This window comes from Nannospalax galili, unplaced genomic scaffold (assembly GCF_000622305.1).
Source record: "Nannospalax galili isolate Female #2095 unplaced genomic scaffold, S.galili_v1.0 scaffold390, whole genome shotgun sequence".
NCBI classification, from domain to species: Eukaryota; Metazoa; Chordata; class Mammalia; order Rodentia; family Spalacidae; genus Nannospalax; species Nannospalax galili.
In genome coordinates, this window is record NW_008330777.1 from 1393659 (window position 1) to 1415706 (window position 22048).

At 35.9% G+C, this 22048-nt stretch overlaps 1 protein-coding gene across 1 annotated transcript in view; it reads left to right on the forward strand.

Annotated features, from left to right (window-relative positions):
- Positions 1-22048, forward strand: part of Nav3 (neuron navigator 3) — an 838810-nt gene that overhangs the window by 207845 nt on the left and 608917 nt on the right. The window contains exon 2 of the mRNA XM_008852044.2: positions 5694-6098. Coding sequence (XP_008850266.1) covers positions 6027-6098 — 72 coding nt within the window. The 5' untranslated portion in view covers positions 5694-6026. The remainder of the gene's footprint in view (positions 1-5693; positions 6099-22048) is intronic.

Below are 22048 nucleotides of genomic sequence, written 5' to 3' on the forward strand. Positions count from 1 at the left end.
ATAGTTTTATTTTATAAAAACTTTGCTCTATATACCTTAAATATATATTTAGGATTATTATTTTTGCATCATAAAACATATGTATCTTAAAGTTCAGAAGGGGTACAAAACTTTTTCTGAAATAATTGTATGAGTTTGTGGTTCTTGTTAAGCCAGGTCTTTGTCAACTGCTTGCACTGTCTTTCTTCTTATTTAGTTTGGTTGATGAGGAGTTAAGCCTCAAGTGGTTTCATTTGCATTCTGTTCTTTCTCAGCTGTTTATCAGTACTTTCTCATTTATCCTCAATGTTTGTTTTTAGATAACATTAGAGTCATTAGAAGTATCAGTCAAAAAAGTACAAGGAAGTTCTACATGCCCTTTATCCAGTATTCTACAAGGTTAAGCTTACAAAAGTATAGTATAATATACAAATTAGGAAATTAGTAGTGGTATAATCCACAGAACATACTTATTCATATTTCATCAGTCTTATAGAATCCCACTTCTGTGTGTATTATTCTGTGCAATTGTATCACACACATAGATTTTTACGACCACTATTCAGTCAAGATATAGTGCTTTTCCATTACTATGCCATTCTTTTTAGATATACCTTCTTTTTCTGTAACCTACAACATTCATTAATCTGTCCCCTGTTTGTATTACTATTTTAAATTACCTATTCAGATATTTTTGCATGTTGTTCTGCTTTTTCTTGATTGTGACATGTAATCATAAATAGCAAGTACCTTTTTTTCTATTCCATGTGTTGCATTTATATTTTCTTACTGTCACAGTCTGATAAGTAAAATTCTTGAGTTTAATCATACTCATCATTTGTTGGTTCATGTTCAGTGCTTTTAGAAGAGCTCTATTCTATCTTCAGATATTCAGATACTGAAGGCATCCTTCCAGGAGTCCAGTTGCTCTGTCATATTTAGACCTGAAATCCTCCTGACACTAATTACTGGTAGTTTTTGCAATAACTTTTTCCCCACTATAAATATTCAAGTTACCCAGAACTGTTGATGAAAAAGACTTCCCCCATGTCCTTGTGTTTCCACTTTTGTCATAAGGTCACATGCTCTATCTGTTAGAATCTGTTTTGGGTTAGATTTTCATGTTCTGTTGTTTGCTCGTCTACCTTTGTTCTACCTATATACCATTCTGTTTGCTGTTAATTTGTACTACGCCTCAACATTTGGCAGCACAAATAACTCAACCTTGTTATTCTTTACAAGTATTGTGGATTATCATAGTCTTTTGCATTTTAATATTCTATATTTTAGAAGCATCATAAGTTGTAAAAAGAAAGCTGGAGATTTTGTTTGGCAATGCACTGAGTTGTCACCTCTAAAGCATAGGTTCTTCTAACTTGTGAGTAAGCTTTAGCCCTTGATTTGTTATTTTTTAATGTTGCTATATCATGGAGTTTTTCCTATTTGTGAGATCTTTTCTAGAGCATTTAGTATTTGTAATGTTACTGTAAACTGTTGTTTACAGTGTCATTTTTCTAAGTGCTGATATTATAAGGAAAAATAAATGATTTGCATATGGTGACTATCAGGAAATGTTACGCTCACTTATTAATCTTAGTACTTTATCTTTGGATTATTTAGCATCTGTGTATAGATCTTGAAACAAAAATAAGTTTTATCTATCCTTTCTGCTGATTGCTGCCTCCCTTCATCTCTTGCTTTTCTTCCTGATCTCACATTTCTTGCTCCATAGCCTGACTAAGACTTTAAGTTCAGTGTTGACTAGAATCGAGGTCCAAAGGTACTTGTGGATTGTTCCTGATCTAAAGGTCAGTTTTGAACTTTTTACCAATGTATGTGATGTTTGCTTGTGTGTGAATACATTGTTTCAGAGAAAGATTATAAAAACATACTTCTATTCCCCATTTGCCATGAAACCTTTTTGCTCATGAGTCAATGTTTAATCTATCAAATTATATTTCTGCACCATTAGAGAAGAGCATATAATTTCTCTTCCTTATTTCATTAATGTGGTGAATTACAATTCATTTGAAATCTTAAACCAATCATTCATTCCTGAGATAATACAAACTTAATAGATTATTCTTTTTTACATAGCTGGATTCAGTTTGCTCACATGTAATTAAGATTTCTGAATCTATGTTCATCACTGACATTAGTTTGTAATTTTATGGTAATAGTTATAGTTTCTAGCAAGTATTTTGTTATTTGTTTCACTAAATATTTTCTCCATGAGTTTTCTTACTTAAGTACTTGTATGATTTAAATGTTCACAAACCCTTAAACAATGAACCCAAGTTCAGTCGATTACCAAGTCCATCAACTGCATCTTTCCTTAAATAATCCGTCACTCAACTTTCAGTTGCTTTCCAGTCAATTATAAGCTAAGTCTGAATGCTATTGTCTATTTTTTTAGATTGTTCTAATAACGCTTATAATGTATCTCTGTGACACAGGTTTGGATCCTTCTTAGCTGTTTTTCCATATTTCTTCTTAAAGATTTACTTAGTTTTTGAAGCTGGAGGACAGTTTTATTAGATTTTAAGAAAAAACTCTAACACAGGCAACCTATAAATCTTGGTAGCTGCTCACAGGAAGGAGGTCAGCCACATGGTGACAAGCAACCACATGGATGGGAAGGGAGGAAGGGAGCTTTAGAGAAAGAGTGAATGAAACAAAAAGTTTTAGGAATGCATACTATAAAAGCCATAGAAAGATGAAATGGAAAAGCTCACAGATTTGCAAAGCAGTATGGCCATGGATTAGTAAGCAACTGTACTAGGAAGTGTGAATTCCTGGAAGGAAAGTATGTTGTCTCAGGATGACATCTAGATAGGCTGACTAGATTCACCAGATGGGCTAGTACTTGGGAATGGCTGGGGGTGCCGACAACATAGCAAACAGCAGGGAAGACAGAGTAAAAGGGCTCTAGTTGGGGGTGTGTGTGGGAGGGTGCCATCTGGGAAGTGGGTATATAGATGAATAAGATTGTTTGGGATGTAATGCATGATATAAACACAAAAAAATCAACAAATGAAAAAAATGAGTTATATTTGAGGAGGAAGCATAAAAATTTACGTCATGTTAATTAGTAGATGTGATAAACATTACCATTGAAATCTACCCGATGACTTTATGTCCGTACACAGGTGCCAAGGATCCGAGTGCAACAGACCATGACTAGTAATGATCAGATAAATACAGATTAGAGATTCATGTGCCAACATCTAAGTGTTATTAGCAAAAACAATGAGTCTTTCTGTAAGAAACAGTATATTTTAAAATGAAATGGATATCTTTTTTAAAGGTTAAAAACTCATTCAATTTTGTGTCTTATAGGGCTTATACTGAGTTCAATATTGTATAACTGGATAAATTCAACTGTGAACCTAAAATTTTTATAGCCACTTTTGAAAGAGATCTATTTTTGCTCTGGAAATTTTTATTGAGTATGTTAAAGCTGTAATGAAATGCTTCTTCTAAAAAATAAAAAAATAAAGGATGATTATTCCTCATCTCTTTTTTCTTTTCAATGATTCATTCTTTTGATTTTTGTTATCGATATGTGTGCATGACATGGTGTGTGTGTGCCCCCAGAGGCCAGAGAGAGTTGCTGGATCCCCTAGAGCTATAGTTATAGGCAGTTGTTAGTTGCTTGACATAGATGCTGGGAACTGAACTTGGATCCTCTTGAACAACAGCAAGTGCTCTTCACTGTTGGGCTGTCTTTCCAGCTCCTCCTCCTATCTGTTTAGCATGGTTTAAGGTGGATCTGCATTCCTAGGGGACAGTCCTGTCTTCCTGAGGCATGGTCCCTTAGCCAGGTGATTGACCTGCCTAACTGGGTTCATTCTTAAGGGAGGAGACAGTGACATGTATCCTCTCAGAGCTAAATTCCATTCTTTATTCTAACATTGCCCTCTCTGAAGAGGTAACCTTAAATTTTTTAGGAAATGGACTGAAATTGGGTAAAGATGAACTTGTAAAATCACAAACTCCATTATGCTACATATTTTCTTAAAAAAATCTAGTAGCTCCTTATTGGATCACTTTAAGAACCTCAAATTGAGCATGTTATCTTTTATGTCCAAGCCTTTGCCCACATTTCTTTCATGAACTGTAAATGCTCAGATAGTATACAAAGATACATACATAGCAGAATCAAAGAACTGAAGAAGGCTCAAAGGTCAGCAGAAGGACATAAACAGGATATGGTGTATGGAGAGGAACATGAATCATCATAGAAGCTGGTTTTTCAAAATCTTCCAGTTGTATCATTTATTTTATGTTTAGATTGGTATGTGTTGTAGGATCTGATGATGAGTTCTTGAAGTCAGCCAGCCATGATTGACTTGTTTGCTTATGTACCAATGCAAAGTGAAACTTTGTCTAAAGTAATCAAGGTGGTATAGCATTTTTGAATGTGTTAGTGAGAATTTACTTGCCTAGAGTTATACTTAATTATAAATAAAATATTTTGTCTACATTGTTCAGTAAAAAGTCATGAACACTGACAAATGGATAGACATGTGGGGAGACAGACTTAGACCCAGATTAGGAATGATGATCTGAAGGCTAAACCTTCCTCAGCTAGAAAGAACCACCTTTTGAGGCTTTAAGTTTCCTCTTATTTAATGTACTCAGGCAGTAGCTGGTCAGTTATCTAAAATGAACTTATGTACTGGGGCAGTGATTGTAGGGCACAAACTGTATGGCTGCAACACAGTAACAGCTGTGAAGGCCCCTGGGTAAATCTAGTCTGCAATAGGCTTGGGACATCCTGAATAAGGGGGAGATGGTTTTCTTACATGAGAATTATATAAGGTGAAATCATACACACACTCACATGTACATACACACATACATATACATACACACATACATATACATACATATCTTCATATTCCACCCATACATACACATACACATATCCATTCACATGCCACACAGACACAGACACATACATTCAAACACACACATACAAACACAATCATGCCCATATGTCTAAGGACCATTGTATAGCCTCTAAATTAGTAGTGGTACAAATGTACCCCTCAGGTCTGATCGTGTAAGATTATTATTCCTAGGTGATTTTGTTATTTTAGCTGGGTTTGCTAACCACTGAATTGTGTCACCCTTTTAAGGAAAAGCTGTGTACATGATATGTGCATAATACAGCAAAGTCTTGCCTTATGTAATTTTGCTTTTCTTGTGAACAAAATAGGTAACATGAATCGACAAGAATATATCCAGGGCAGAGAAAGACTTTAAAGTCAAAGCAAACAGAATTCCAAATCTAGTCCTATTACTAATTATTACACTTGTAAAAATATGCTTTACTTCCTTTTAATCTTAAATTAGAGTGATAATAATAATCACTTTATTCATTTTGAAATTTAAATAAAATTGCTTATGAAAAACGTGATACAGTGTTTGGTCATTCTGTGATCTCTTCTAAAATGATTGTTTGATGGGTCACGTAAACTATTTCAGGGTGCTATAGATCCCTGGTATTGACACTGTGCATTGGTTTAGCTATATAATTGGTATTTTAGGTGCCATAAGATGAAGAATAAAGCTTTAACTGTCATTGTGCTTTACTTGGTTATAATGCATGCTTCATTTTTTTATAATTTGAAATTTTCAAGTAAGACTTTTTATTCACTGTGTTATACAAAGCACAAGGAGATAACATGTGCACTTTTTTTTTACAGGTATAAGGGAGCACTGTATATTTGTATTAAAATGGAGAATTGCGAAGGAAGAAAAAGATAGCAGTTGGAGTTAATGTCCCTGGAAGAAGAGTGCAGTTATGGGAAGTCAGCATTATAAAACGATATGCTGGTTTCAAAGGTCCTGAGAAACATTTGCAAACTTTCTTCTCATTCAACCCATGGATTTGTTAGATGTTCCTTGGAGTGGATGAAGTTTGGAGCTGGCGTGTGATGGGACATGTGGCATGTCAGTGTTTTCCTAGTTGTTGCATCTTGGATTAGTTTGCTGCTGTTTTGAAGAGATTACATTTTGAAGGGCAAGGATCTAATGTGATGGATTTAGCTTCAGAAATGAACAGACATGGGAAGAATCCGGTGAGTCACAAGCTGGAAGACCAGAAGAAGGTAAGAACAGTACATTTTTTTTCTTTCATTTATTGTTATGCCTAAAAAATGATCTAATTAAAGTATGGCTTGGTACATGTTGCTGTGGATCTTGATTGTATTATCAGTTGGTGATTTGATTTCTGGAGTCTTCTTGAATATATATATATATATACTCAAGAATTATACTATGTGGCCAATGCTACTGACTAGTGACCTGTTGATCTCATGTGACCAGCTTTTCAGACCCAAAGTAGGCATCTCTGGTATACCAGGGCAAACTGAAGTTCTGCTGAAGAGTATACTTGTCTTCTTACCATTTAGAAGGCATAGGTGCATTTGAAATTCTCTCGTTTCTTATCCTTGGGGCCTTTCAACCTAGGCTTTCTCACTTTTACAGCTGACCTGGAAGGTGAGGCAACTGTTAGCTTGGGTTTGACTATGTGTGATGTCAAAACAACTAATGGAAAATATAATAAAATGAAGTGTTGCTGACATTTCTTTTTAAGAAGTCAGTTTTGAGAACATCAGAGTGTGGAGCTGGGGATGAATACCCGAGGGTCATTCTTAAATCTTGTTTTTCTACCTTTTTAGAAACTCTTAACTTGTTAAACAACCAGACTGTGGTGAGACCATCTAAAAGCATTTATCAGAAGGATCAGGGATGATGCCCAGGAGAGAAAGCCTGTGTCTTAATGAAATACATTATCTAGTGGGATGCTCTCATTGCCTCTGTTTAGTACAGGGAAGGTGTGTGGGGACCCAATAGCTAAGGAACTTGAGCCAGAATAATGAGACAAATGAAAGGAAGCTTCTAAGTATCTGTGGATCAAAGGAACACAATTAATGCTTATTTTTATACCTACCTTAGAAATCTTGTTTACCATTCTCTTGGCATGTCCACAAAGACCACCAGCTCTTGGAGTTTCAGCATTAAAAAGTTTAAAAGAATCTATGTTGAGTCACTTGCTGATTAATTTCCTTGACTGTTTAGTGCAATGCTATAAGATAGAGCCACAGTGATCCCTTTGCCAGTAAAAAGGCAGAAGTGGATAGAATTTATGCCTACTGTGGTTCATTCTTTGGGTTTTCCTCTAGGAAAGTAAATCTCAGAAAGCACTAAATATAGTAAAGTCTAGGGTACCCAGGAGCCAATTTTACTTCAATGTACATATACATTTTAAATTTCTGCATTTATGAGTATGTTACTGAAAACCTTGTTTATGTTATAGCAAGTTTATATTTAAATGTAGCATTTTTTCCTGTTTTCAGTAGGCTGCTAACTCAAATGAGATAGGTAGGTAAGTTTTAGTATAACAACATGCCTTACGGTTTCTTGTTTGTTTGATTTCCTTCATTCTTTTATTTCTTAACTTCTTTTCTTTATTTTGGTAGTGCTGAGGACTGAAACCAGGACAACTTGCATGTTAGGCAAGTGCTCTACCACTGAGCTATGTCTCCAGCCCCCTTCAGTTTCTTAACTAGGAAAGAGCCATTTAAGCATTTTCTTCTTCTTAAAATTTTAAAATATCCTTAACTCCAGTGGAAGTTTGCCTATTATGTTGTGTAGGTGAAGAGGAGGTAGGGGAATACGTACTTAATATTGAAGAGGCCTAATTTGGGTCAGACACCTGCTTTCCTGACAATAAAGAAAAGTAGCTATGAGATGCTGTGTTTTTGTTTCCTAATAAGACACATTTTCTGCTAGCATGAAAGGGATTGAAAGCTGAAGAATGAAATGAATTCTTAACGAATTCTCCACATTGCTTGTGTAGAACTTTAAACAATAGTCTGTAACCATGTTTAGATACCCAGGCCAATTCACAAAAGACTTTTCAGTTCATAAAATATGTGCTGATACTAATAGAGTTTAGAAAAACCATGGTTAATCATAATTCTGTGGGAAAATAAGAAGTATCAGCTTGGTGTTATTGGACTCAGGATTCCTCTTTCACTATTGATTCTTTGGCTGCCCCATTGTTTGGGTATTCCAGGAGTTCCATTTGAGTGTAAGATCTACAAATAAGTCAGAAGCTCACTTAGTTAGGTAGATAAATAGATAATGGATGTATTGGGGACAGGTAAGTAGGTAGATTAGACAAATTGATGCAGGAGGATTAAAATTCAGACTTGTTAAGTATCAGCTGGGACATCTGGCCTCAGTGACACTTGGCAAGTTTGCATTATGGTATAAAATGAAATGTATTATAGTAAATATTTGTAGACAAAGAACTGACCCCAGCCTTGCCATCACATAATTTCTAACTGAGATTATAGAGTTATTCTTGTAATTACTTCAAATGTATGGTCTTTCATGATGAATGAATTTAATAGGTCCAGTATTCCACATTGGTAAAATAAAATGCATGTATCATAACTGTTGTCCTCTTGTAGAAGTGACAGTATTACTGGTGTTACTGAAAATGCAACTTATCTTCCTAGGTGTTAGTATATATTAGATATTCAAATAAAAATACTTTTTTGATACTGAGTTTGTGAGTTTATAAGTGGTCTTTTAAATGATTCAGTGAATGAAAGAAAAAAGATTGTTTATAGAGTACTTACTATAATCCCAGGAACATTCTGGTTCCCTGCAGTTTATTAATACATTATCTTCCTACAAAGATAAAGATCTTCTTTTACTTAGGAGTTTTGACCCTATAAGAATAACGATCAGTTCTGAAGAACATATAAGCCATTACTCAGAAGTGAGGTTTTTAAACATGTATGACTTTGGGGGTTTCTTTCAAATAGTACTAAGTAAGTTTGAACAGAAGGAAACATGCACAAAATTTAGAAGATATCATATGCAGGATCCTATCTAAAGTGTCCTTCATTGTGGAAAACCAGAAAGTGGCTTCTTTAGGATTTAAGAACATGTCTACAGAAATGAGATGAAAACACATTTCAGAATGATGTATCAACCGGAATCAGTGTTAGGTTAGGGGAATACAATCACCTTTTCAGTTCTTATGGTTTTCATCATTAGAAAGTTCAGCTCCTATTGGTGCAGATTCCTACTATTGATATTTGACTTCTAGAATGCCCTGGATGTGAAAATTATCAAGGCAATTCAAACCTCCTAAATGCCCTTAATGAGGTGCTGTGTCTTAAAAAAGTTTACCTTTTCAACCTTATTTGCATGTTGATGCCAGGGACATTGGTATATTGCTTTCCATTAATTTTTATTGCTTCATGGGATTATTTCTGCAAAACCCCATGGGACAGTGAAAACCCAATAGGCACAAATGTCACTGGCATATAATTAGCTGTGACCTTGAACTGAAAAACAGAGCTTAGTAGATTTCACTGTCACTCTAATTGCAGTAGTTTGCAATTCAGACAACCTTAGGATACTAGTTTATGGCTCCATGAATATTAATGCATTAAACAAAACCATTTATCACAGTCAACCATTTACTAGATGGTATTAAAAAGGTAGCAGGATACACATTTCAAACTTATAGCAGTGGATTGCAATGTGCTACATGACCTGTTGCAGTTATTTTTTACTGTATTCTCTAAACCAGAAATGGATGAAAAATATAGATAAAGAGATTTACATTCATGGAAATGTTTAGGATTAATACCATATCAGTTTTTACTTTCCCAACTACAGCAATTTACATATGCCATTGGCCAGCAGTATTTTTCCTTTACTGCTGAAAAAAAGCTCAAGATAAACTCTAATGCATAATGTCTTTGTAAAATACAGTAATTGCTTCAAAAGCAGTACACTCAGTATTCTGAGAATGTTTGAGATGTGAATAATCACATAAAGTGAGATATTGTTATATTAATTACTGGAAAGGAAAGTACTAAGTTGGAAGAAAAAAAAAGACTGTTATTTTAAGGGGTGTTTAAGGGGTGACCTGGTTGTATTTTGGTCTTAAAATCTATTTTAAGCAGGTGATTAGAGGAAATAGCATTCGCAAGTGGTACTGAGTGTTTCATCAATGTCTGTTTACATGGAAACATTTTGTATTTTCTCTTTCAGTTAACATCAAACAGATGTATAGTCCAGGCCACATACCTGCTCATGCCTGCTAAGCTGCTCTAGCACTTATACTGAATTGCCACCCACTTAAGATGGTCAATGCTTTGGTGAAAAATATGTAATCAGATTGAAGTTAGCCTAATTTCCAATTCAGTATTTTTATTTTTGATGTGCTGCCTTGCAAAAATTAGCACATTTTAATTCCTTTTTATTTTAAAATTTCTTCCTCTTATCTTGATACTAACAGGGGCACTCTTCTGGCTGTTACTATTTTATAAACTAATAACAAGACTGAGTTTAAATTATTTTGTTCTAAAGTTCTGAAAATATGTGCACATACCATTAATACATAAGTTATGAAATAAGGGGCTAGAGAGATGGCTCAGCAGTTAAGAGTACTTGCTGTCTTGTAGAGGACCCAGGTTCAGTTCCCAGAATTCAATGATGGACCATTATCATCTGTAATTCCTGTTTCATGGGATCTGATGCCCTCTTCTGGCCCCTGTAGGCACAGCATGCACAGAGTAAACAGATATATACAAATAAAACACTTCATACACATGAAATAAAAAATTAAATGTTAAGTGCAGAGAATAAGACGGTGCTTTCATATACTCTCAGACTTCTGTGCTATGCCATTTGATTTATAGATCTGTATTAGCATATGTACTTATAAACTTTTTAAAACATATGCTGTAGTGTGGTCTGTTTCAAATGACCCATCACATCATTGTATATTTTTTCTTTTAGATTTTTGAAAGAGGGACTAGGCATTTTCTCAGTTAAACCACTACTACATATTGATCTGAATATTTTACAAATATTTAGAAACAGTAGTTCCACCATACCTGTCTATCTTTCTTGAGCCTACGGTGAATTAACCAGGTAATGCAATTCCAGAAAGCTTGACTAAGAGCCATGTGATTAAAGACTCGGGAGTGCATGCAATTGTACCTTGGAATATCTGAGTGTTAAGATCAAGAAAACAGACCTCAGTTCATCTGCATGGACAAATGTTTGTGAAGAATCAAAGCATGATTTGGCACAAAGTTGAGTGGAGAATGGGATCAAGAGTGTAAGCAGAAAAGAGGAGGCATGTTGGGAAGTGGACAGATGTACTCAGTTTGCTTCTATTGATGACAGGCTTCCTGCTAGAGAGCAAGGCCATCTGACCTAAGGGTAGGGTAAGGTGGACAGAAAGTGATCAAGCATCTCCAAGACTGTTGATATTCTGTGGATATGCATTGACTGAGAGAAGAGTTATATGAAACAAACAAAAAAGATTTAAAGATATGTCGACTAGGCTGGAGGGCTGGCTCAGCAGTTAAGAGCAGTTATTGATCTTTCAAAAGACTAGAGTTTGGTTTTCAGCACTGATGTTGGGTGGCCCATACCTGCATATAATTCCAGCTCCAAGGGATCTGACACCCTCTTCTGCCTATACATAAAGATATACAGCATACACATGGATAAGTAATAAATCTAAAAAAAATATATGTCACCCAAGTGTGGACATAAAGAATTCTGTCTGTTTTGCATACAGAGTAAATAAAACAAAGCATGAAACTGTCAAAATCTTCAATCTGTGCATTATGAGAGCTGAAAGTACCACTATCACATGAGAACTAGTAACTGCAGAGTATCAGTCCTCTCTCTAGAGCTACTCAGTCAGATGGTGTTAAAGAGCCCCAGGTGTGAATATTGCTCATCAATGTTCCAGAAGCATGACCCTAGGGCCATGGCTGAGAGTGCCTCAGTAGAGGATCAAGCTGTAGTTATCCATCATCGGGTTTTATTTGATTGACTGTTCTATATTTTCTGCTTTCCTGACCCCTTCCAGTATTTTCTGGACTCATCAGTCAAGGGAACTACTTACACTTGGTTCATTGTTCAGGGTTTGAGATGGAAGAGCATAAATCAATGCATTCAATATCTAGAATTCTGGCATTGATACATTTGTTTCAGGTTAGATGGTGTTGGACTCAGCACACTTGTTTGGATTTTAAACTTTTCAAGAAGTCTTTTATCTTTTTATTCATTCCTATTTTGTTCTTGGATATCCTAAATGCCTATCCAGACATAATGATATCAACACTTGCTCAGAATGACTGGCCTTGACTCATAAACATGCAGTTGAGTTGTAACTACAGGACAGCTACTGCTACCACCCATGGCCTCCACAAGGCTAGTGGTCTCTGCAGCTAACATTGTGCAAAGCATTTGCAGTGGTTTCTATTGATTGACGACTAAACAGGATCTAAAATACTGAAGAGACAAGTTTCTGAGCATGTCTCTGAGATTCATCTTGATTTGGTTTATTGAGGAAAGACCCACTCTAAATGTGGGTGGCTCAGACTGAATAAGATGAGGAAAGCAAGCTGAGTCTAAGCATTCATTATTGCTTCCAGACTGTGGACCAGCTGCTTCACTTTTTTTGCCATGCCTTCCCCACCATGATGGACTACAACCTGGAACTGTGAGCCAGAATAGAACCTTCTTTCTTAAGTTGATTTTGTTGCAGGGATGAGTAAATTAGTTTATTCAGTGGTTAATGAAGAAGTCTCCATGCCTACTTTCACCCATTGATTAAAAAACAAACAAAACACAATTATGAGAAGATTATTAACGTGGAAGTTGAAGTAATAAACTACTTCTGGCATCTCCAAACTAACTCCAGGGTAGGATTTCCCTGTGAGTTTGTTTGGGCATTCTCTCCTGGTTTATATTGGACTGGGTGTTAGTGGTTTATTTTAAGCTGTGGCTTAACTGCTGACTTTCCAGATAGTCACAACAAAGTTGATACTTAGGATATTTCATTTTAGCATAATTTCAAATAACTGTAGCTCAGTTATAGCGCTGGTCTGAAAAGAAGTCAGTGTGTTCAGAGACTTTTACCTTTAGGATTATATGTCAGATAAACCCCAATGCTTTTTGTTTCCATGTAATATTGCTAAGGACAACTTTATTCTTAATTCATGGTACCTTTAAATAAGAATGTGCTCTCTAAATCCTAACGATTAGTAGGAAGTTTGTTTTCATTTTCAGGAGAGAAAGAACATTGAACTGAAAATTCTCAACATATCAAGTGACCTTTATTTTCAAAGGGAGAAACATTATGTAAAATATGTATAAGAGATGTCATCAGTGTACTGTCACCGAAATGTAGACACATTTGCGCCTTTCCTAGTATCAGGGTTTATATAATAACTTCACAAGATATGTCAGTTTTGTTGACTTAAACTTGCTAAGTTGTCCCAATTTCCCTTGATAGGTGTTGGCAATTCCAGGATTTTTAAGTTCTAGTTACTAATAGTAACTGTCAGATCACACAGTACACATCAGGCTACAAAAGGGACAAAGAAGCTACAGGAGAGTTCTAGGTATTTAAGAGTCTCATATAAGGCAGAGGCAGAAAACTGATAAACCAGTAAATAGAGTCATTGTAGTGCTTAGATGTTAACAAACCTAGTTGGAGAGGTGGTAGAGCACCCAGAGACAGGCTGCAGGGTTGAGTGTAATTGTAAAGGCAAGGTGCAAGACTAGGTCCAGATAAATAAATAATAGATGAATGGATGGTGATTTGGGTAGGCTGCCTCAGCAGTGGGAACCAAGCTGAGCTGTAGTCTCTGGGAGAAGCTGGGCATAGTTTCCATGGTTAGATGACAGGTTAGTGGAAGCTGTTGTCATTGCAGTGTTCAGAGTTCTCTTTATGATGTCTGTATGAGGATGTTATACCCTTTCTTGATTTGGTATGTTCGATACTTCTCGAGTCTGTTTATAAGTTTTAATATATACATGTGCTCATAATTTTCAGTCTGTCATAAGTTTATAAGTGGTATATTTGTTCTTTTATTTTTTTTTTAGATTTTTGCCTTTTGATTTTTAATTTTTTTATTTTTAGAAGAAGCATTTCATTACAGCTTTAACATACTCATTAACAATTTCTAGAGCAAAGATACAGCTCTTTCAAAAGTGGTTATATAATTTTTAGGTTTGCTGTTGAATTAATACAGTTATACCATATTGAACTCAGTATAAGCCCTGTAAGAAGACAGACAAGCACTGGGGAAGACCTGGGGGTGCCGACAACACAGTGGACAGTAACAGGGATGACAGAGTATATGGGCTCCAGAGTGTGGGAGCTCAAGACAAGGTCTCCCTGTTCTAGCTAGCCTGGAACTCGCTATGTAGACCAGGCTGACCTCCATCATAGAGATCTGCCTGCTTCTGCCTCCTGAGTGCTGGGATTAGAGGCATGTGCTGCCACACCCAGCATAAGTGGTATCATTTAATTTTAGGACTAAGTTGTTTATCAGTTTGTACTTCATGAATAGTGCTGGGCAGGAGGTGGTGTCTATATGCATAACAAGGTGCAAAGTCACCCTCCTTTTGCGTTTTCACTTAAAATGGACCAAAATGCTTCATTGTAAAATGAAAGGGTAAGGCACAGTCTGAAAGCCATTCCTTTATATAACATGGAGTCACTTAAAGCACCTGACCTTCACACAAGGCGGTATGTGAAATAAATAACGTACTATTAATTATAGACTGTGCTGTTAGAGAGATACCAAATATAAAATTCTTTTAGAATTCCTGTATGTTTAAAAACACATAGCGACATGAAGGACTGTGTAAGGATATGTGGCACTTGCTGTAAGGTATTAAGGAAGACAGCTGTGGTTTCCTTGCCCTGCTTCCCCAAGTCTGACCTGCGCTTTACCTTCAGGGGATCAGGTAGGTTCAGACAATTTTTTCAAGAGGTTAGGGAATGTGGATTAGAGCCACTGATACTAGTCTTTTAGCCACATTATTTGAGCTTTTCTTTGATCATTGGGTTGAAAACAGCATTTAGTACAGGTTATATATGAAGAATATACTAAAAAAATAATAGTTTTTTGAGAATTTCATGAGTACTGTATTCACATCGTTTCTACCTTTCTCTTTCCCTCCTCAAACTCTTCCCTTTATCCCCCCACTCCATTTCAATTTTATAAACTCTTCTTTAATTATTATGGCTACATATATGCATATATCTGTCTACTATCTGTCTGTCCATCTGTCTGCCCATCTGTCCATTCCTCTATCTATGTATCTATCATCTATCTATCTATCTTAGGTAGATACATATACACATAACACATACTAAATCCATGTAGTGGAGCTCCTATGTACATATGTTTAGGGTTGAGCACTTGAGATTGGATAACCCATCAGACTATTGCTTTTTTTCCTAAAGCAATATAATTTCTAACAGTATTATAAATACTTACCCTTATAACCCATAGATAAGTGTAGCTCTCACCATTCATCAAAAACTTTCTTTTTGCAACGGATGGAGACTATTACAGGGATCTACAATAGGTCAAAATGCAGAAAAATGCAGAGTGTGCAACCCCAACTGAAACATCTACAATGCAACTAGTATGTGTATAGCTCAGCGAGTATTGCAGACAGGTAACAGGAAGATTGTGAGACTTGACGACTTCTGCTAGATAGTGCCTTCTAGACATGACAGGGAAGCTGAACCCATGAAATCTCAACCGTATGGTTTCCTAGACAAGACACTTCGAATTTATTCTAAACAAACAAAAAATAAAATTTGTATTTCAATAGGGAAATAGTCACTAGACTCAGAGAATATTAAATATCCCCACAGTAAATGTAACTTCTTAACTCAATTTGCTTTTAAATTCTGAAAATTTCTATCTTCATCCCAAGAAATGGAATATTCCTGCTATGTGCCTGTGGGTCTCCTCTGGTCTCATTCCCTTGTCTTATAATGCCATCAGGTTCTAATCATGGAAGCGGCACACAAATGACTTTATATAGTCCTAATCATCTTGCAAAAGTCACCTCTAAACACCACAGTGGGATTAAATGTCTGCCCTCTTAATGTCTATCAATGGGGCTTAAATTTGTATATATGAAAACATGAAGTTTTGGGGGAGGATGCACACTCCAAACCAAGTGCAAACCATCATCACATGCTTCTCAAGAATGCTTTCCAAAATGACTAAAAAGCTGTGACATGAGTACCAAATTGGAAAATCATTGTTGTTCTTGCTGGCATTTAACTCCGTATATCACATTGTACTTGTCATACTTAGGAACCTGGATTTGAGATTCCATGTCTATTTCCTTAGAGATTACTCCTTTTATACAATTATATCTGGAAGCTTCTTTTTCTTTTAATTGTCAGGAAAATGTGTTATTAGGAATACAAATTACATTTTAGTTTGTTAGTTTCTTCTTTGTGACTGTCAATCCACAAAGTAAGGGTCCATCTTTAAACTCAGGTCCTCAGTTTGGCAACCCATTAGCCACCCGATAACCCACAAAGCTTGGCTTCCTGGTTTCCTAGCAGTGCCAGAAACTCATGTGAGAACATACATGTGTGTGTGAGCCACCTTGCTTTCCTGGAGAGAAGCAGGATGTTCTCTTGGACCGTGTTCATGTTCAGCATTTGCTCACCATGGTGGAAGTGAGGAGGATGCATCCTGCCACAGGGGAAGATTGCTAGTCATTTCAGGGACATTTTATGGAAAGACTGCTTATAATTATTAAGTAACAAATTATATTTATTATTAGTATTTATTATTAGAAGGAATAGAAATGTGCCCATGTTTGGGCCTAATTTACAGTGAAATTAATATATGTAGGTGAAATGAAGGTGGGTATCATGCACTCTATTAATGGCCCTTAGGATTTTCTCCTTTGATACATATTTTTAAATGTAGCCACAGTTACAAACACCACATTTCCCTAATGTCACTGTTTCCACGAATGCTTATAATTGTACAGTGCTTATCAAAACATGTACATTCGATTATCAGTCAAGTCTTATTCTTCTTAAGACTGTTAAGAGAAACTGAATAGATGTTTCTACCTGTGTTTCAAGTTTTGCTGCTGGTAGCTAATTTTCTCCTTTATATTCTTCATTAATGTTAGATGTCCCCGTTTAAATTCTTTCCTGCTGCTCAACAGCATTGTTAGGTACTTTGGAATAGTTTTACCTCATACTCTCTTAGCAAGACCTCTGTCTTGTAACAGTTGTTGGTACTGGCAAACTGTAAGGTTTGCAAATAGCAGATAACACCTTGTACATACATGTTATTTTCTAATTAACATTGAGAAAGAATTTAGGGTAACACTTTTAAAGCAATGTGAACTTCATAATTAATGTCTAAGTTCTTAGTGTGCTGTTTTGTAAAATATTTTTATGTAATTATGAACTGATGCAATGATTATCACATCATTTTGGAGGAAAATTACAAAAATAGATATATAAAAATCTATTCTAGCATTTTGGTAGCACTTTCCACTTTACATCATCATCAGGAATAAAATTAGTAGTGTAACTTGCTGTGGCATTGAAAGTATGCCTGTGTCTAGCAATGAACCTCTTAAATACACAGCATACCCAACTTTTAACACCTTTTCATCAATCTGTTCATTGAAGTTTCAGTACATCTTGAATATGAAATGGACCCCTTAACATGAGTGGGGACCCTGCATAGCTTGACTTACTCCCTCCATTTGTGGTTCCTGCCATTCATTCATTCTCCTCTCGCTCCTTTGGAAAGCCAACTCTAGGTTCAGTGAATAAAACAAGCACTTTCTCATCTTTATGGGTGTGTATGACAGCTCTCTCCTGGGAATACTCATTACTCTGGTTTTTTTTTTTTTTTGCATGTGCAGTTTTTTTCACATCATTCATGCATCTGGTATTAATGTAGTTCCCTCAAAAACACCTTTTTCATCTTTATGGGTGTTGTTGACAGCTCTCTCCCGGGAATACTCATTTCTCTGGTTTTTTTTTTTTTTTGCATGTGCAGTTTTTTTCACATCATTCATGCATCTGGTATTAATGTAGTTCCCTCAAAACTGTGTTCCTCCTACTCATCCATCACTGTGTCCATTACAGAAGCTTCTTGGTTGCCTTCTTTACAACCATTTCCATTGCTTCTGTTACTCATGCCTCTAACTTCTTTGCAGTCAGGGACCACACCTAATTTGGCCATCCTCCTGTTTGATCATGCACTATGTAAATGATACATGCCCAAGTACTGTTGCAGTGGAACCACACATAAATGCCTATGTAAATCCATAAGCTATGGCTTATTCAGCAAAAAGTTTAATTAGGATTTGTCAACTTGAGATGTATTTCTAAAATGCAATGCCAAGTGACAAGAGAAAAATTGAAATAAAACCCTAGTCATACTCAAAGCAGTTCTTAACGGAATGAAATATAAATTAAGAAAATAAGAAAACTTTAAGCTGGCGTATTCCTGGTTGGGGTGAATGTTTACCCTGTGTTCTTCTACCTGTGAAATAAGAACAGACCAGTCAAAACAAGACCACTGATACAGTTTCCTGAGTCTTGTGCCAAGTTTCTGTGGCCTGCAAAATTTGTAAGCAAAAAGAATGACAGGTTTAAATGTTTTATACTTTGTAGTATAAATTGTCCATTTATTTATGAATTATCCATGGTATTTTGTAGGCAGAAGTGATAATATACCCAGAATTTAGGATTACTGAATATTAGCAGATTCAAATATTTGTATGATATTTCAGTTTCCATTCTCTCTGTAGGTTGCTTCAAAAATTTAGATGATAATTGCATATGATTTTTTTTGTCAATGGCAGAATAAAAAGATCATTGAATCTTGTTTAGGTTTCAAATTAACTGTGAGTGTCTCTACTTTGGTTTGAGCACAGAGTCCAGTATCTACTTTCTGGGTGTTGTTGATACAGGTGGAAATAGGAGAGACGGATGAGCTCAGTCCCACTACACATCCAGGTTAGGGTGAACCCCAACCCTGCTCATCCACACCATTGTTTTTAGCTGCCAGATGGTGCTGGCAGGTGTTTCTGTGATGCCTGACTGGTCATGCCCATCTAGTTCTGAGCAAGATGATTGTGCTTCCTAGGGCTAAGCTGGACTCTCCTGTGGCAACTGTCGCTGCCATGTTCAATTCTTATCCTTTTCAAGCTACATACATTACCACCTTCTGGGTGTGAGCTGGACCAGGGACACCGGCTGGACCTGTTTTCAGGGCCATCCTCTGGTGGTTCCATTCTCCAGTGTCACCTACCATTTTACTTTCTACTCTGACACATGGTCACACTTCCTTTACTTGAGTAGTGGTAAATAGAAAGTCAGTTTCAAAGAGTCCAAGTTAAATTTCAAGCAGGTCTCTCACTAGGAAAGAGAAAACACAACAAAAAGTTACTCTCTACTGAGGCATAGTGGTATACAAAGCACATGTATCAACTGATTTTCCTGTTTCATTATGTATGAAATATGACAGATGCTTTTCAAACCCTGCTATGACAATATAATTCTGTAGTTGTAGAGTGATTATCTAGCATACAGCACATCCCAAGGTTTCATCCTCAGCACTACCAAAAATAAGTAATAAAAACACTACAACACTACACTGTTAAAATTTATGCCGATTACTACTTTTTTGTGCACGGATGGTATTCTGTGAAGTCTTTATATTGATTGGCTGAAAGTATTAAATTCTTCCCTGGAAGGAAGACTTTATTTTTGGTGTTTAGGGAGCATTTTCCAGGCTAAGAAAATTAAAATTATAATCAGCCTTTTATATGCCTGCTTTATATGGCTAGATTCTTACTAGTATTGAGAAAGAGTAGGGGTCCATTAGCACCCAGTGCTGTTTCACTTTTTCTCAAAGATAATGGGCTTTTCATACACTTGTTTACAAACATAATTAAAAATGGGACTTTGTGGAGAGGAACTTCATTCTAATAGAATGTTGATTAACTGAAGTGTTATTTTGCTTTTTTTTTTTTATCTTAAAGTCTTAGAGAATATCTAATAGGAATTTAAACACTGAAAAACAGCTTGAAATAGTTGATTGCCGTGTTTGAGTGATGTAGTGTCTACTAGATTCATGTAACAATTTAAATTTAAATTAAACAAAACCAAATTAAACTTCGGCTTTTCAGTTTTACTAGCTTTATTTCAAGGGTTGAACCATTACATATGGTTAGTGGCTACCACAGTGACTAGTACATAGACATTTCCAGCACTGCAGACAGTACTATTGGACAGAGCTACTTTAAAAAAAAAAAAAGTAAAGGTCAGGAGCCTGTGAGATGGCTCATTGGGTAAAGTTGTTTATGGCCAAATTTGATGACCTGAGTTCAGTATCCAAAACCTATGTGGTAGAAGGGGAGAACGGATTTCTGAATGTTGTCCTTTGATCCTCACACATATCATGGCATGTGTGTGCATACATGTATACACACACACATACGAATGAATGAATGAATGAATGAATGAATAAATAAATAAATAAATAAATAAATAAATACATGTTGAAAAATTTAAGGAAAAAGAAGTCAGATAAAGCAAAATCAATGTTAAGCCCATGGATAAGAGAACCCACTGGAAGAATTTTCTTATGGTTTTAGTGCATAAACTTAGAATGGGAGGCTCTCGTTGCTGTGGAGATCAAGGACAATAATCTTTTTGCCTGGTATCAATTTAATGGAGCTGAGTATTTTGCATAGAGATCACTTAGCCCAGTCACTAAATTAATATTTGAACTGTTTATATCACTTAGTACTTTTTTAAAAACAGGTTTAATTCACTTTATTTTTCTCATATAAAAACCCTAGGTAGTAGCCACAGCTGGAGCCTGGGTTCTCCGAATACAAGTGTGTGTATGTGTGCGTGTGTACGTGTGTGTGTGTGTGTGTGTGAGAGAGAGAGAGAGAGAGAGAGAGAGAGAGAGAGAGACAGCGCTCACTTAGTACTTTTAACCTGGAGTAACCAGAAGCTTATACAACAAATGAGACACTCAGTTTAGCATCACCCACATGTGTATAAGGAAGTTGCATTATGATTAATTATCTCTAATAAATTATTTGATAACTTTTCACTGCCCAACTGACATACATATTTTTAAAAAATGTTTTCCATGATCTCATGTTGAACTAAATGCTGTTTCAAATCTTAGACTATATTGAGTTCAGCCAAAAAATTAGTATCCAGGCAAAAACACTGAGGTCAAAAAGAATTATAGAATACTTAAAAGAATTCATGCATAATATTTTCCACCATTTTTGTAAATGATTTAAAATCATGATTGTATCCCTTAATATTGTAGTGCAGTTCATCTGTCACATATAATTATTTTCTCCTTGCCAAATGATAAGATCAACAGAACCATATGTTCTCTAAGCTCTTCCCGGATAAAGTTTTTACTAAAGCTAAAACAAGTAAAACATTGGTTATCATATACATCACTTCTTAAATTTATGTTCCAGGCAGATTTGGTCTAAAGCATGTATTCTTTCAATTACTTCATTTTCGGTTAGTTAATATTAGACTACTTCAGGTCCAAAGATAGAACGAAAAATGACCCCGAACAGCATGCTGAAACTGTGTTGTCCATTCACTAGGAATGGACAGTAGGATGGCGCTTCAATACTACAAAAAGGTCCATTAACAACTACTAGGAGTGTTGCTTTGATAAACCAACTTATCAGTGTTGTACATGGTATTTATAGAATGTTAAAGTAAAGGAGAACTTTATAAATTACATAATTTGTTGTGAAAATAAGAACCCTGAGTTCCAGGGTTGGCCGTGTAACTTCCCTAAGGTCAATTTCTGGATAATGTCAAGGTTGTCATCAAAGACATAGGCAGTGGTTTCTAGCCCATCAGTGGAATTAAAAAAAATCAGGTTGTCCATTATAATCTTGAACAGTTTACATTATTGAATGACTTGAAATAGAATTTTGAGTACACACCTATGTTCCCAAAGAAACGTGCTCAGAAAAATCTTTCTTATTTTTTTATTTTATGTGTGTGAATGTTTTACCAGCAGATATGTAAGTGCATCTTGTATGTGTAATACTGGTAGAGGCCAGAAGAGAGTGTTAGAGCCCTTGGAACTGGAGTTTCTGATGACCGTTAACAGCAGTGTGGGTGCTGAGA